The 15,466-nt window shown below is 42.3% G+C and overlaps 1 protein-coding gene across 4 annotated transcripts in view; it reads right to left on the bottom strand.

The window, feature by feature from the left end:
* KANK1 (KN motif and ankyrin repeat domains 1) overlaps positions 1 to 15,466 on the bottom strand; it is a 167,861-nt gene that overhangs the window by 50,705 nt on the left and 101,690 nt on the right. For all 4 annotated transcript variants that reach the window (XM_054031705.1, XM_054031706.1, XM_054031703.1 and 1 more), the window contains exon 2: positions 11,960 to 12,076. In XM_054031705.1, coding sequence (XP_053887680.1) covers positions 11,960 to 11,996 — 37 coding nt within the window. In that variant the 5' untranslated portion in view covers positions 11,997 to 12,076. The remainder of the gene's footprint in view (positions 1 to 11,959; positions 12,077 to 15,466) is intronic.

Raw genomic sequence — 15,466 nt, 5'->3', positions numbered from 1 at the left:
TAACATATATATGGAGTTACCTTGGAGATGGAATGGAAGATGAAGGACTGGACATGAACTTTTAAGGACTGCCAGGCAATGTGGGCATAACATGTGGAAACAACATGACTGGAGCTTGAGATAAAGAACAGACATGTTAGCAGACTATAGTAAGAATGCTGCAAACGAATGAACTAGGGGGTGGAATCCTGGATGTTTGGGTGAGACAGGTGGACTGTGCTGTATCATGCACGTGCAGGTAAGCTTTGCTTTACCATTCTAACTCAATGTCCTAAATACTGTATTGCAGTTGACTAGTAAGTGGCATCTTGTTTTGAACAGGCTGTCCTGTGTCACTGCAACACATCTGCTGGCTGTAGAGCTCACAAGAGGGCAAGTCTCCCACATAGTTCAAACTCTTTTAGACCTGCGGAAGGAGCCATTGTGAGAAACAGATATGCTGAAACCAGAGCCTCAGTCTCAGAGTAGCGGAGCCACAGGGCTTCACCCTTGTAAAAAGCAGAGGCGCAAGGTCTAGCACTTAGAAGGGTACACTGCCAGAGTCACAGCATGCCTTGTGGATCTGTGACAGCACCTTTATGTAAAAGGTCTGGAGACACTTACCACTAATGTGGAGCAAAAAAATAATAATCCACAATTGCAGCGAGGAAGGAATGAGTTTTTGAACCTTGAAAAATATGCACTGCCTTTTTCCACAATGCTTTTCCAGGGAAAGATGTAAAATAATCTTGTGTCTATTTGCCATGCCTGTGACACACATGGCAATTTCCTGCAATACCTTTGGAAGATCTTACTGAATTAAGATCTGTGGAGTCCATCGTATTAAATGCAAAGGCTGCATATTATTATGAGCGTGGATGATCGGTGGACTATATTGAACAATGTGGCAGCCAAGTCTGAAATTTTGGGATAATATATGAAGTGGATTTTCAAGGAAATTTCTAGGGGGAGGTAATCTATTCACTGAATATAGGAAGCTCCTATTTATTCAAATATGGCAGGCAAAAATTGTGAATGAAAAGGAAAAAGGAGCTCCAGGAAGTTCCATATTCAAAATATTTGTTCTCTGTAAGTTACCACACACAGCATATGGGGTACAGGACAGTAGTATAATAAAATAAAATGCAGTAAAAGCCACATTCATAAAAAGTCAAATGACAGGACAAATAGGGAAGGGTTACCAGAGAGGCAGTAGTCATACTGTCCACTTTGAAGGGAAAAAATGTCTAGATGTTTGTAACTAGACAGAAATGAAGCAAGATGGATGTGAAACAGCAGCATCTGCCACTCTAAATCCAAATTTTGGGATCTCTAAAAAGCTGGTTGTGTCCAAGCTCAGACCAGGATCCATCAGAACAAGTCTCCAAGATGAAGTCTGTAATTTAAAGTCTATCCAGCCAACTAGGAACTGTGTTATTCAGACACTGCTACTATTCTAAGCACCATGTGCTGTGAAAGCTGCAGTGTGTATCATACAGATAACAAGTTCAACCATTTATTTCAATAACTATGATAGTTATGAATTTGGATGAGAGAAGAAGGAAGCATGAGTATGTTCCCATACAAAGTTACATCCCATTGGCAGCAGAGTGGAATTGCATTTCAGGAGGAAGGATTACAAGATATGGGGGTAATGCTGAAGTATGCACTGTGAGAACTCACTCCCTCCCTAGTACTGTTGAGAAAGCAAAATCCGGTAGAGGCTGTTTTTATGTAATCTTTGGGCTGATGTACTTACAAAAGGGTGTGGAGTGAGTAAATTATTACAATAGCCCAAGTAAGGTCATTCCTTCATTTCTGTTGCAGAATTATTAATTGGAACTAGATTAAAATCAGACATCAGGCACTAAATTACTAGTTGTAAACAAACTACCGGTACTTCAATTAAGTTTATGGATTTAAAAAGCTAGAAAACAGTGACAATCTTATAGATAATTCCCAGTTTCTTTTCCCAGGAGAAGCTCAAAGAAAAGTGTCAGGAATACTACAGAACAGTGCCAGAAAAATGTTTTTGGATCAAATGGATACAGGAAAATTTGGGACTCTTGTATCTGCACTTATCAGTGTCAGGTGGTAAAAGCTCATCATTGCCCCGCAAGTCTCAGGCGAGTTTATTCCAGTGCTTCCTCTGAGACACCTGCATGCACATCTACTGCTGTCTCCTGTGTGTGTGCTAGATTGCTCCTGGAAACAAATGAATTAAACATATCTAATACACTTCACCATGGGGCCAGATTATTTTTTTCAGATCAGTGCAAATCTGGAGTAACTCTATTGACTTCAGTGGAGTTACTTTGGATTTACACTAGTCTAAGTGAGAGTAGAATCCAGGCCACAGTGTCATATGAAAGTGAGAATCATATAAATTCTGCAGTTTCACACTGGGGACTGTGAGCGTCCATGCCCCTATTGATCACAATCACTGTGGTGGGGATAGGGAACAGGTGGTCGTTGAGATACTTTCATCCCAAGACCATTAATTATTTTAGAAGGTAAGGGCCTGCATCTTTAACTGGATTCAGAATCGGAGAGGGATCCAGTTCATCCTGTTAAGAGGCAGACCACACAAGAAGGACCAGTTGCCATCTCCTTGCAGCTTTCATGGTCAGGACCAGGCAGAGTACACAGCAAAAGTTTGAGAAGTGACAAGAGGATGATGACCACAGGCAAATCTGCATTAGAGAGGAAGGGGAGTAGTCTTTTGGCTAACCAAAGATAGAAGGTGTTTGGAGCAATCTAACAAGATACAGATTGTGCTCCACCTTGGCTGCAATGCTCCTTGATGTAGAACGTTAAGTGACTGATCCTGTCAGTTACTCTCAGTGCTTTGCCCTTCCTATTAGCATCAATGCCATTTTATCTGGCTTTATCTTCAGCCAGACTTCAACTTCCTCCCAAATAAAGGGACATCTGGGAGAGTACTATTCAAACATGAAGAAACAGCGGAGGCTTGGTCTACACAAGCAACTTATGTCAATATAACTGCGTCACTCGGGAGTGTGAATTTTCCACACCCCCGAGCGACAACGCAATTACACCAGTCTAGCTCCCAGTGTAGACAGTGCTCTGTTGCCAGGAGGGCTTTGTTGACATAGCTATCATCTCTCAGGGAGGTGGAGTACTTAGGAGTATGCCCGTGGGAGAAGCCCTTACCTCAGCATAGATAGCGTCTTCACTGAAGCGCTACAGCTGAGCCACTGCAGCATTTTAAGTGTAGACAAGCCCCGAGTGTCATCAGCCACTAGTGACATTTGTTTGTAAAATTACTGGGGAAGCTTGAGAGAAACAACACTCATAGGGAGTGGAGGCAGGTGAGGAGAGACACACCAGGACTGAGTCCTGGGACCCCAGTCCTTCGGTGAGAGCTCTCAGGAAAGAGAAGCAGTTGCCCATTATGACTCTTTAGGATCTATCAGAGATGCATGAGCAAAGTCTGGCTTTGCTGGAGAGGATGCAGTGGTGTCAACAACACCCCTAGAGTAAAATAATTAATGTGTAAGATACTACTATAAATCCATTCTAAATAGACAGGTAGGTAGTCAGCTATTAAAACATGTGTCCATTCAGAATCCTTAGAAATTTGCCCCTTAGGCAGATTTGGAATCGCTATGTAAGAGATGTTGGGTTTAATGAAAATTTAGGTAAGTTTTGTAATGGCACTGTGCTGTTGAAACTGCTTGGGGCGCATTCAACCCTCCACCCCACTAATGTCAAGGTCTCCACCCTAGTTTGTTTTAAAGTGGTGTGCATCATCAAGGTGAATCAGCACATCTCCACGGGTGAGGCACTGGTAAGGTACCAGCTGCATAAATCTTGTGGGTATTACTGTAGTCTGCCCATTCATGGAACACAGAAAGAGATGCAACAACTCAGCACTGTTCTCTTGTTTAGAAGCAAAGGTGCCAAATCAACAGCCAAAAAAAGAGGAGGCATTCACTTTATTCTCTTTCACTGTAATCATGATAGGATGTATGCCTATCGCACTCTGAATACTGAAGGAAAGGCAAGCCATAGCTACATATTTATACTGTGAGTCACATTGTCCATTGAACCAAACCAGCACTGGTTGGGTGACTGGTTCAACAAAAATATGAACTCATCTGAACCTGATTAGCTCATAACTGAACTAAGCAAACACTATGAAGTTTGAACTAAGGGGACTCAAATTTGCAGAATCAGAAGCACTGCAACATTACTCTGGAAAAGCCTGTTCTTCAGGAAACCATTCCTGGAGTGAAGAAGAATGCTAACAATTGTCTATATGCCTGCCATTCCCAGCAGTCATCCATGATGTTCAAAATAGTGAAAAATGATATCGAAGTTTCAGCCTCCATCACAGAAGGCAAATGTCTTGAGCTGCTAAGCTCTTAAACACTCACTTCTGCTCATCTCAATTTAGTGTTGAAATTCACAAAAAAAATTATGTATTTTAACTTTAACCTAGATGACAAGAAAAACAACTGCCTTCCTAAGAGAATCATCAAACAGATTCCATTAACACTCTAAAGTTCTATTACAACCTCGTTTCTCCTTAACTAGCATACATTACAAATCCTGACCCTGCAGGGTCTGCCAGAAGTTTGTGCTTAGTTGTACATGGTCCAAGATCATATTCTGTATGAGGAGTTTCCTGTAGTCTTAAAAAAAAAAAAAAATCAGGGAAGCTACTGTAATGATTTATCATAAAAATCCCCTGGTAGCTCAAGCAAACTTGTAAGCAATGGAGAACATGCCTATTTTGTAAAATTTCCTAGAAATCAGTGAGAAGTTTTGCTTTAAAATACCTTGTAAATGCAGCCTTAATATAAAGGCTTAATAAATTATTAATAGACGTTTTAATCAATGGCTGATCAATTATACACTGTTATAGAGCCCAACAGATGAGATTTAAAAAGTAATGCTGGATTCTTTTTATTTGTGTTTTGGCCTTGGGTGCCTTTATGATTTAAATTTTCAAGCCTCTTTTTGCAACCATGAGGGCTTGAAACTTTATTATGATTACCGTATTTTTTAATTTAAAAAAGTACGCAGAGATTCTCCCAATCAGATGACCCCAGGAGATGGGGCTGTAAGAAAAACTCCCAAGACTTGTGATAAAAATCACAGGAGTTGGCAACACTTCCCCAAACCTGTAGTACAGCTTATTCCTGCAGAGCTGGCCGCTCTTCTCCTCATGCACTACTTGTGCCCTGCTCCCCCTTCAAATCTAGAGAGTGTCAGTATGCTCCCGCAGAATCAGGTCTCTGAAACCTAGGGCTTGAATCCATGTCCTGCTGAAGTTGATGGGAGATTTCAGTGGGAGTTGGATTTTATAGGGACAGTTCCGATATTCGGGGCTTTGTCTTATATAGGCACCTATTACTCCTACTCCCCACACCCTGTCCCGATTTTTCACACTTACTATCTGGTCACCCTAAATTGGATTAAGCCATTAGAGAACAAACACTCTGCCAAGTGGGACAGCAGTTTTTACTGTTTTCCCTTTAGAGTCAGGGAACCTCGATCAGTTGTATTTGAGAGCTAGCTGACTATCAGACTTCAATATTTAAAATTAAATATAAATAAAATTAGGGGAACTGGATAAGTTGCTGCTTGGAAGCCTGTACTCTAGAGCAGGGCCGCCGAGAGCGGGTTTGGGCCCTGGTGAAAAACATTTTTTGGGCCTCCCAGCAAGGGCGGACCGGCTAAACAGGGCCGATGAGGGGGTGGGGGGAAGCCGGGCCCCGGGCCCCCTTCTGCACCGCCGGGCCCCAATAAAGCGACAAGGGGGGGGGGGGGAAGCCAGGCCCCGGGCCCCATTCCAGACCGCTGGGCCCTGGTAATTTGTACCGGCTTACCTCCCCCTCTCATCGGCCCTGCTCTAGAGCTCTAGATAAAGGCTTCGTTGCTTATATGAAGCAGGTCTCCAAACCCTTTTAAGGTCACCCATCATTGACTCTCACTGGATTACACTGGATGCTCTGAGGATATATTCCTCTACGTACAGAGGAAAGTTTGAAAATTAGTTGGGGGACAATATTTAAAATTTCACTCAACCAAAAAGATTCCATGCAAGCTCTAATCAATATTCTCAGAGATTTCAGCTCACTTACAATGTAGAAGACAACACCCTCCAATTAATGTATCACACCCACACTCCCAGGAGAGCATACAACACCTGTGCTCCAGCCCCAATCCCAAGAAGACTGGAAAGTGGGCATGGGGCAGAAAAAGGAGAGAGGAGAAAGGGAAAGGAGGAAGAGGAAGGATGATCCAGAGGTTAGGGCTCTAGCCCAAGACACGGGAGATTTAAGTTTAATTCCCTGCTCAACCACAGGCTTCCTGTGTGAACTTGCATATATCACTTGATCTCTCTGTACCTCAGTTTTCTATCTGTAAAATGGAGATAACAGCACTTCCCTCCCTCCCAGGGGTTGTGAAGATAACTACATTAAGAATGAGACATTCTGATTCTACAGCAATAGGGCCCTGTAAATACCTGAGACAGAAAACCCTGCACTGAAAGTAAAACAGGCAAGGGAGAAGGTAAGATAAGTTTGAAAAATCCCCACATCTTTTAGAAAGAGGTTTTTAGAGGAAAAATATTCTAAAAACAATGAAAAGTTATAGAAAAAATTTAGCCTGAGGGAAAAAATACAGAGAGACAAGGAACGTGAAGTAATATCTTTTATTGGAAGAGTTCTGTGTGGCTCTAAAGCTTGTCTCTCTCACCAACAGAAGTTGGTCCAATAAAAGAGATTACCTCATGGGACTGATCTGGGAACAACAACACTGCATATGACAATGGAAAAAATACAGACACTCACCACCCCAGAAAAAAGATTAAAGCAAAGAATACATTGATTTGGGCTGTGGCAAAATTGCTGCCCCAACACGCCCTCTCCTGGCTGGATGTGGCACTGAGGCAGCTGTGCCTCAGTTCCCCTCCATTGTCCTGCTCCAACCGTAGGCGTATCCTGACCCTCCAGCCAGACCAGGCCCCTTCCAAAGCCACAAAGTCCTTTAAAAAGTCCAACAAATGTATACAAACTAAACCTTTAGCCCAGCTGGGCACAGCTGGCAGCCACCACCTCAGGAATCTCTGCTGCTCTGGACTGTCCTCCTGTCTAACCACAGGCTTCTGTGCCTGGATCAAGCCCACAGTCCAGGGGCTGGGATACACCTCCCCTCACTCAGGGGTTCAGAACGGCTACAGCTTTTCAAAGCCCTTATCTCTAGTCAGGCTTCCAGCGGGAGAATCTTGTCAGTTCTTTGCTTCTCAGCCTTCTTTCGGGCTGCTTCCCAGAGGGAGGGAACTCTCCACCTCCTCTCCTCTGGGTCTCCTCCTCTGGCTCACCCAGCTCTTTAAGGGGAAAACAAACCAGCTCTTCTCCAGCTGGGCTCTCTCTCTAGGTAGGCCTGGCCCTTTCAAATGGGTGCAAGTGTAACCCACACACCTTCTGGTTTCAATCCTGCCTGCCAACAACCAGGGTCTGTTGGCGTTACAAGTTGGGGCTCATCCACGATTTCAACTGGGAAGACTTTGAAGCTTGGGATGTGCTTCCTCAGCTAGGGGAAGTATGTAACCCACACACCTCCTGGATGTGGTGTTCTGTCCCATCTAGTGGTACCAAGACCACATAGCGAGATAAAATGAGTCTGCTCTATAGCCTTAGCTAACAACCAGTTTGGCTTTTAGCTCATGCGGTAGAGGCTCATGCACTAAGCTCCAGAGGTCCCCAGTTTGATCCTGCCCGCCAACGACTGGGGTCTGTCAGCGTTGCACAAGCAGGTGGGTTAATCAGCTTCTCAGCCCCATATTAAACCATTCACAGCATTTGTGGGGTAAATACCCCATCACAGGGCCTATGCTACCGTACTATTATACAGACCCCTGTGGCCTTACCTATTGCACAGCAATGCAAGGATGCCTTTAAAATGTTAACAGTTCCTCTCAAATTGACTTTGGGTTGCAAGAAAGATATTTTCCTTGCTAAGCATAGATGCATGGCACGCTTCCGCAAGCTCTACACGCAAATTTGCAGAGGTATCAGTAAGAAGAATTATGATTAGTTTCGCTCTTTGCCTTTGAGGAGAGTACAAGGTTGAATCGTGACCCTCTTGATCAATTCTCTAGCAGTGTTTTCTAGCTTTGTTGTATTGTAGGGATAGCATAATTTCTAGGGTATTCATTGCACCAGTGAATCCCCTTTCATATTATGGGATTTGTTGCTCATCTGATCCAAAACTAATTTAAGTTAAAACAGATCAGAAAGCAGCTAACAGAATCAAGACTTTTGCATTCAGAATAAAGTATTAAAGATTTTTCTGTGGGGAGCACTGGAATTACTTCCAAGGAACCCTCCATATTGTAAGTTTCAGTCTGGAATGAGTTGTGACATTCTGTTAACAGGGGTTTAGTGAAAACCTTGATAGACTTAACTGCAAAAGTGCTGGGGGTGCCTCACAATATTGCTTCTGTGTCCATTAAGGCTGATTCATAAACCAAGTAATATTTGCTGTAAGTTGAACCCAGAGGGTGGTGAAGACACTGTTACTAATCTGAGAAATAATCATCTTAGCTGCCCTGCCTTTCAGTTGCTTGAACTTTGTTTAGAGTCACTGGTTGGTATAGGGACACAATGAGGCCGAACTTCCACATAGCTCCTCACTTAAGCACGACATTCACAACAGAGTGCCTACTGCAGCTGCTCTAACAAGTGCATTAGGACACTATGTGCTTCCCCAGCACCTTCATACCCACTGAGTTTAGAGACCTATTCAGTCAGCACAAAAACCCAAACCCAATTTAGGACTGGATTCTACAAAGTGAAGAGTTGAGAGTACTCAGTGCCCCACACAAACCTGCAGTGAAACAAAACAGAAAACTTATTTCCTATAAAGGGAAAAGAAAGCCATGTATCTCTCATGGTCATCTGCAGCAACTTAGGCTGCCTCCTGAACAGGCTATACATTGACAATGCTTGATGTTACTGAGACCTAAACCAAGAATTAAAAGCGAGTCCCTATTAAAAACTCATTTCCTTTAACATCTGAGGATGATTAGCTAAGCTTATAGTTCACGCAAAAAAACTTTTGTAATGCAAATGAATACTGTGCAACAAAACCAAAAGAGGAATAATTAAACTTGACTTTAGTAATTTAGCAGCAAACTGAACCACTGACAGAGAGGTTTGAATTCCATTACAGTTCCAGTTATTTATTAGCCATATTTAAAGGACACCATCTTTGCTGAAATATACAAGAACTATTAAAATTTATATCAACAACCTTTCTCACAACTAGCTTTCATGATAAAGTTATCATTTGCTTTGTAGATGGCCTCACATGCGCAAAATATTTATAACTAAATGTATTTTCATTTCAATGCATACTCCTCAAAAAAGTTCTCAGAGTACTTGTATATACATGCTAAATAGAGAGAACCTTTCCTACAAACAAACCTGAAAACTCCCTCAAGATCTTGTCTGCAGTTGCCAATCCGTAGTATACCAGACAGGCTCAAGTACTCAGAAAATTAACCAAAAGGACACAGTAGGCATACACATTTAATGGTCTCGGTACTCACATTGGTAAGTTAGCAGCTAAAGCAAAGCACTGTTCTTTAATCACCTTGTAGATGATGGTGGTTGAATTTGTACTCAAAGCAGTCAAACTATTTAAGTCGCATAAATCTAGTGCTGAAGCTCATTACACAGCTATCTAGTTCTTTTCCTGGTGACAACTGGTTCAGAGGGTATGGTGTGCAGAAAATCCCCACCTCTGAAGTTTCTTTTCACTCTTAGAACACTGTGCAATTAAGAAACCTGCTTTAATATGTCCAACGCCCAGATGAGCAGGAGTTAAAGGCAATCTCCCTCACTCAGTAGAGCAGAATAGCAATTCATACGTCTATAGTCCAGCGCTTAACCCATTGTGAAATAGTCAAGGATTGGAGAAGCATGCACATACAAAACTAAGTGTTACACATTAGAACTGCGGCCTCAAGGGTTTATATAGCAGACAAGTCCTGACAGTTCTTTATGAAGCAGTGGAACAGTATACAACCTAACTTTCTGTTTTGACACAATTGATCATACTTGCTCTCAATGAGTAAGGGAGCAAACAGTTTCTACTCTGCATTGAATCCTATTTACATACCAATCCCCAAACTAAAGATTCTTGTACTAATATATTCCCATTTCAAACATTTAGCTTCTTATAAGTTGAAGTGTCATCAGACTATCACCATTTTCTGTTATTAGGCAATTTTACAATCCAAAAAAAGGCAATTAGCTATAGTCAAAAGTAAGGCTGATGCACTGAATCTATACAGAACATTCCAAACATTTTTTAGGAGTGAATAGTTCTGCCTGGCCTGAACAAGAGTATATATTTTTTTAAAAGCCAAAACACGTGGGGGTGAGGAGCTAACCCTGTACTCCTGTGTCTAATTCAGAATGCAAGACTTTTATAAAGCTTTTTTAAAATTAACTTTGTATTTATTTGTAGAAAAGGTTACACACACAATACAACTTTTTTTCTTTATATAAAAAGAGAAAACCCTCCCATATCATATGATAATTTTGAATCTTTTCAAAATAATTTTTTTTTAAATGAAGTAGTTTCTGCTATCGCCATGTTTTAAGGCTGTTTTTACCAGTGACATAAACAATTATTAGAAATGACTGATAGCTTCACTTTCAATAAAGTTTTCCATGTATCCTACCAGTCTGTTAGGATTGGGACACAAGAGTTCTCATCTCTTTGCACAATCAAAGACAACTGTACTCCTTTTTGCCCAGAGAGAAAACTTTCTAGTCCTTTGTATTGATGAATTCTATAGCAAAATTCTATAGCAAATATAACTGATGCAGCCAGTACCTTATGGATTTCATACTAGTCCCATAACAGAAGTTTCTAAAGTTAGGACATTGCCAAACAACATGTGCATCAAATACAAATACTGTCCCTGTCAATATCTATCAGACTTCATTTCAACAAGCATGCGTGAGTCCAGTAAATACTTTGTATGATCTTTAAAATAGGAAGAATTTGATTTTTGACTCATCAGAAAGCGACGTTTAAGGTTTCACATGAATGCCATGGGAAAAAAATGTAACACCCTTCCCACCTACCCAAACCTCAATTTACACGCCCATGCTGCAAGCATACATACATTAGGAAAACTCAGTGCACTGGTGTTAAAGGAGTATCCATAAGTTTCTGCCTTGCACCCGAAATGCTCCATGTAGTCCCTGTTGAAGTCCTGACTGTAGTATGCTAAAGTCATGTTTGTGGAATGCTCCAGAGACCAAGAAAATATTGACAGAACAGTGAGGAAAAGTGCTGCAGCACTTTTATTAACTGTCCTCTAATCTCTGGCCCCTTCTGATCTATCAACCTTATCAATAACCCTTGAACATCCCTTGGACTCAAATGTTAAAGAGTACCCAGACCCAAATAAATGCGCACGGCTCTTCATAGCTCAAAGAAGGGAAAGTAAAATGAATAATTAAAACTCATTCTAAATGATGGTGGAAACCAAAAGAAGTACTAATTAGACAAATATGGGATGTTTAGCACCATAGGCTTCTGATATCACACGAGAGCTCCTTAGACCTAAAACTCCACTACAACTATAGCATAATATCTATTTGTTTTTCTGCAGTGAAACTCTGTGAGACAGATCCATCTCTGGTGCAAACTAGTGCAGTGCTGTTACTTCCGTGCAGCTAGGCTGATTTACACCAGGTGAGGATCTGCCACTAGAACCTTAGTTTGAATGTTCAAGTTAGGAGAGCTATTTGCAAAATACCTCAAAAGAGGAAACAAAAATAACTAAGGAGAAAGCAAGAAAAAAACTTTGAAATATTAGTTTAGAGTCATTTGCACCTTGATCTTTCTCACAGATTCACAATTTTATAGAAAGAGTTTAAAAAAACAACTCAATAGGGAAAAGCATCCCAACGTTAGTTACCTGAGGTACTGCCACTAATAGTCGCTGGGTAGGCCATGTTTGTTCACTGACAAATCCAGAAATATGTTGTTAGGCTTCATGCAAATTTCATGCATCAAGTCCAACCAGACATGCAACCTGAAACAACAAGAAAAAGGCAGTTAAAATTTGACAGTTTAGACAGCACTGTACGGCATCTCCTTTCCAATATATATCTCCAACAGCTGATCATTTTGAGTGTCCGAGGGCTTATCTTCACTACAAAGTTAACTTGAGTGTTGCCCCTGATTTGAGTCCTGTCCACCCGCGATACCCTTATCTCAAGCGTGGTGGTGTTTTAATTCAGAGTTGGCTGGCTTGTCAAGTGGGATAGGCTGAAGCCCATGTGCTGCCAACACGTGATCTACTATAACAGGACCATTCTGCAATGTGGACTCAGGGTTAAAATATAAGCATTAGGACTTCTAACTGCTTTGTCTACACAGGATTTTTAGCAATTTTCCCATGCTGATCTAGCACCAGAGCAGTACCATCAGTGCTGGCAACGGCGGGAAGGGTGTCGACGGAGCAGGTGATTTTTATCACCATTGTCTAAGCAGGGTTAGGTAACCTGGTGGTAAAAACACCTACAGCACATGAAGCTCCCACAGTTGCTGGCATCAATGCAGCTGCACCTGTGCTAGATGAACCGTGGGAGAATGGCTGAAATTTCTCAGTGCAGATGTAGCCTAAAAGAGAATCCTACAGTGTTTCAGCACAGGAGAGGTGGCCAGGAGACATGTGAGGTAGGGGTATCCCTACCCACTGCTAACCCCCTATACCATACAGATCCCTTGGGAACCTGGTAAATGCACCAAGTTAGGAAGGATTTACACTGGGGACCAGCCTAATGCACAGCAGACTCAGGATCGATAAAGCACAAAAGTGGCTTAAAGCTGGTTTTCCATTCTGGCCCCACCCTCAGTTGCACAACGCCCTCCTTGGCTGCAGCAGAGATCTGGGCCATTAATTTCAACCTGAGGGCCAGGACTCAAATAGCATACTGGCTCCTCTCCCATGCTGCCTTGTGGTTCTATCATTTCAGCTTTTTTTTTTTTTTTGGTAAGAAATATCTCTCTAGATGTTATGTTTATGAAGTAAACGTGACCAAAGTGTCAATGATGTAGAGGTAACTGAGTTTGCAGAGAGCCTGAAAAATAGCTAGAGAGACAGGGTGGATGAGGTAGTATCTCTAACATCCTGAGAGCCACATGGCTACACCACCACTGCATGAAACAATAGCTGTAAGGTGAGGTATTCCGTTCACTTCAGTAAGTGCCAGTGATAATAATTTAGAGGTCAACATGGTTAGCTATTTTGCTACTCATCAAGGTATATTAGAAAAGGAGAAGAGGAGAGACTCTTGCCAAAATCTACACAATCTATTCTGAGTGCCAGGGTCATTTTGGCCCCATAAGTTGAGTAGGCTTGGCAAGAGTACCACCCCTTATTCCCTCCCAGGCCCCAACTAAGAAGGAGCCATGCCAGCAGAAGTTCAGCAGGGCATCTGACTGAGTCCCACAGAGGAACCCAGCAGAGCCTATGGATGTATTAGAACTCCAGTAATGGGGAGCAACCAAAAAAGCACAGCATGTGTGATTACATTTTTAAAATCTGCACAATCTGAGAGTGCCATCTCATTTTGTTGTCTCAAACAGGTGGAGTTTGGAGTAGAACCATAGAATCATAGAAGATTAGGGTTGGAAGAGACCTCAGGAGGTCATCTAGTCCAACCCCCTGCTCAAAGCAGGACCAATTGCCAACTAAATCATCCCAGCCAGGGCTTTGTCAAGCTGCATCTTAAAAACCTCTAAGGAGATTCCACCACTTCCCTAGGTAACCCATTCCAGCGCTTCACCACCCTCCTAGTGAAATAGTGTTTCCTAATATCCAACTTAAACCTCCCCCACTGCAACTTGAGACCATTGCTCCTTGTTCTGTCATCTGCCACCACTGCGAACAGCTGAGCTCCATCCTCTTTGGAACCCTTCTTCAGATAGTTGAAGGCTGCTATCAAATCCCCCCTCACTCTTCTCTTCTGCAGACCAAATAAGCCCAGTTCCCTCAGCCTCTCCTAATAAGTCATGTGCCCCAGCCCCCTAATCATTTTCATTGCCCTACGCTAGGCTCTCTCCAATTCGTCCACATCCTCTCTGTAGTGGGGGGCCCAGAACTGGACACAGTACTCCAGATGTGGCCTCACCAGTGCTAAATGGAGGGGAATAATCACTTCCCTCGATCTACTGGCAATGCTCTACTAATGCAGCCCAATATGCCATTAGCCTTTTTGGCAACAAGGGCACACTGTTGACTCATATCCAGCTTCTCGTCCACTGTAACCCCTCGGTCTTTTTCTGCAGAACTGCCGCTTAGCCAGTCGGTCCCCAGCCTGTAGCGTGCATGCGATTCTTCCATCCTAAGTGCAGGACTCCGCACTTGTCCTTGTTGAACCTCATCATATTTCTTTTAGCCCAATCCTCCAATTTGTCTAGGTCACTCCGGACCCTATCCCTACCCTCCAGAGTATCTACCTTTCCCCCCCAGCTTAGTGTCATCCACGAACTTGCTTAGGGTGCAATCCATCCCATCATCCAGATCATTAATGAAGATGTTGAACAAAACTGGCCCCAGGACAGACCCCTGGGGCACTCCGCTTGATACCGGCTGCCAACTAGACATCGAGCCATTGATCATTACCCGTTGAGCCGATGATCTAGCCAGTCTTCTATCCACCTTATAGTCCATTCACCCGATCCATACTTTTTTAACTTGCTGGCAAGAATACTGTGAGAGACCATATCAAAAGCTTTGCTAAAGTCAAGATATATCATGTCCACTGCTTTCCCCACAAATACCTTCCCTTGACCCCCTACTGACAGTTCCCCTGTAAACTAGTCACATGTTTCCAGTTACATTTGTTTTAAATACTTTGCTACATAAGTAAAGTTTTAGAACGCTAATCAGAACGAGGTAAAAATCAGATGATGCTTTAAAAACTCATTTGAAGAACAAAACAGGCAACTCACACTTGTTTACATTTAGTGAAAATTACAGAAGTTGTGTTAGCAATTATTTGTCCCTTGTGACGTGCATGCAAGTATGTTGTTTCCCAATAGGGCTTATGTATTTTATTGTTGCATACCTAGAAAAGGGAGGGATAAACTGATTTAGCCATCCGTTTTCTGAGAAACACAAAAAGAACTTCACTGCAACAAGTGTTTACCATTTGTGACCTCCTATGTGGAAGGAACTATGGACTAGGGCAATACTGTAATAAGCAGGGAAGTGAAAAAGTTGTTATATAGGCCAAATGAACAAAGGTTATAATCACAAAATAATAATGAAAGCAGCCAAGGCAGCCTGCAAAGCAAACACACACAGCTTCTGAGGTCCCAGATGTGGCCTGTTGCACAGTTAAATTCCAGGCATAACAGGATACAGATTTCTGAATCAACAAGCACAGCAGAAAATAAAAAATGCATCCAACTT

The sequence above is a fragment of the Malaclemys terrapin genome, chromosome 6, assembly GCF_027887155.1.
Source record: "Malaclemys terrapin pileata isolate rMalTer1 chromosome 6, rMalTer1.hap1, whole genome shotgun sequence".
In the NCBI taxonomy this organism is placed as follows: Eukaryota; Metazoa; Chordata; order Testudines; family Emydidae; genus Malaclemys; species Malaclemys terrapin.
This window is presented reverse-complemented; position numbering and strand designations above follow the sequence as displayed.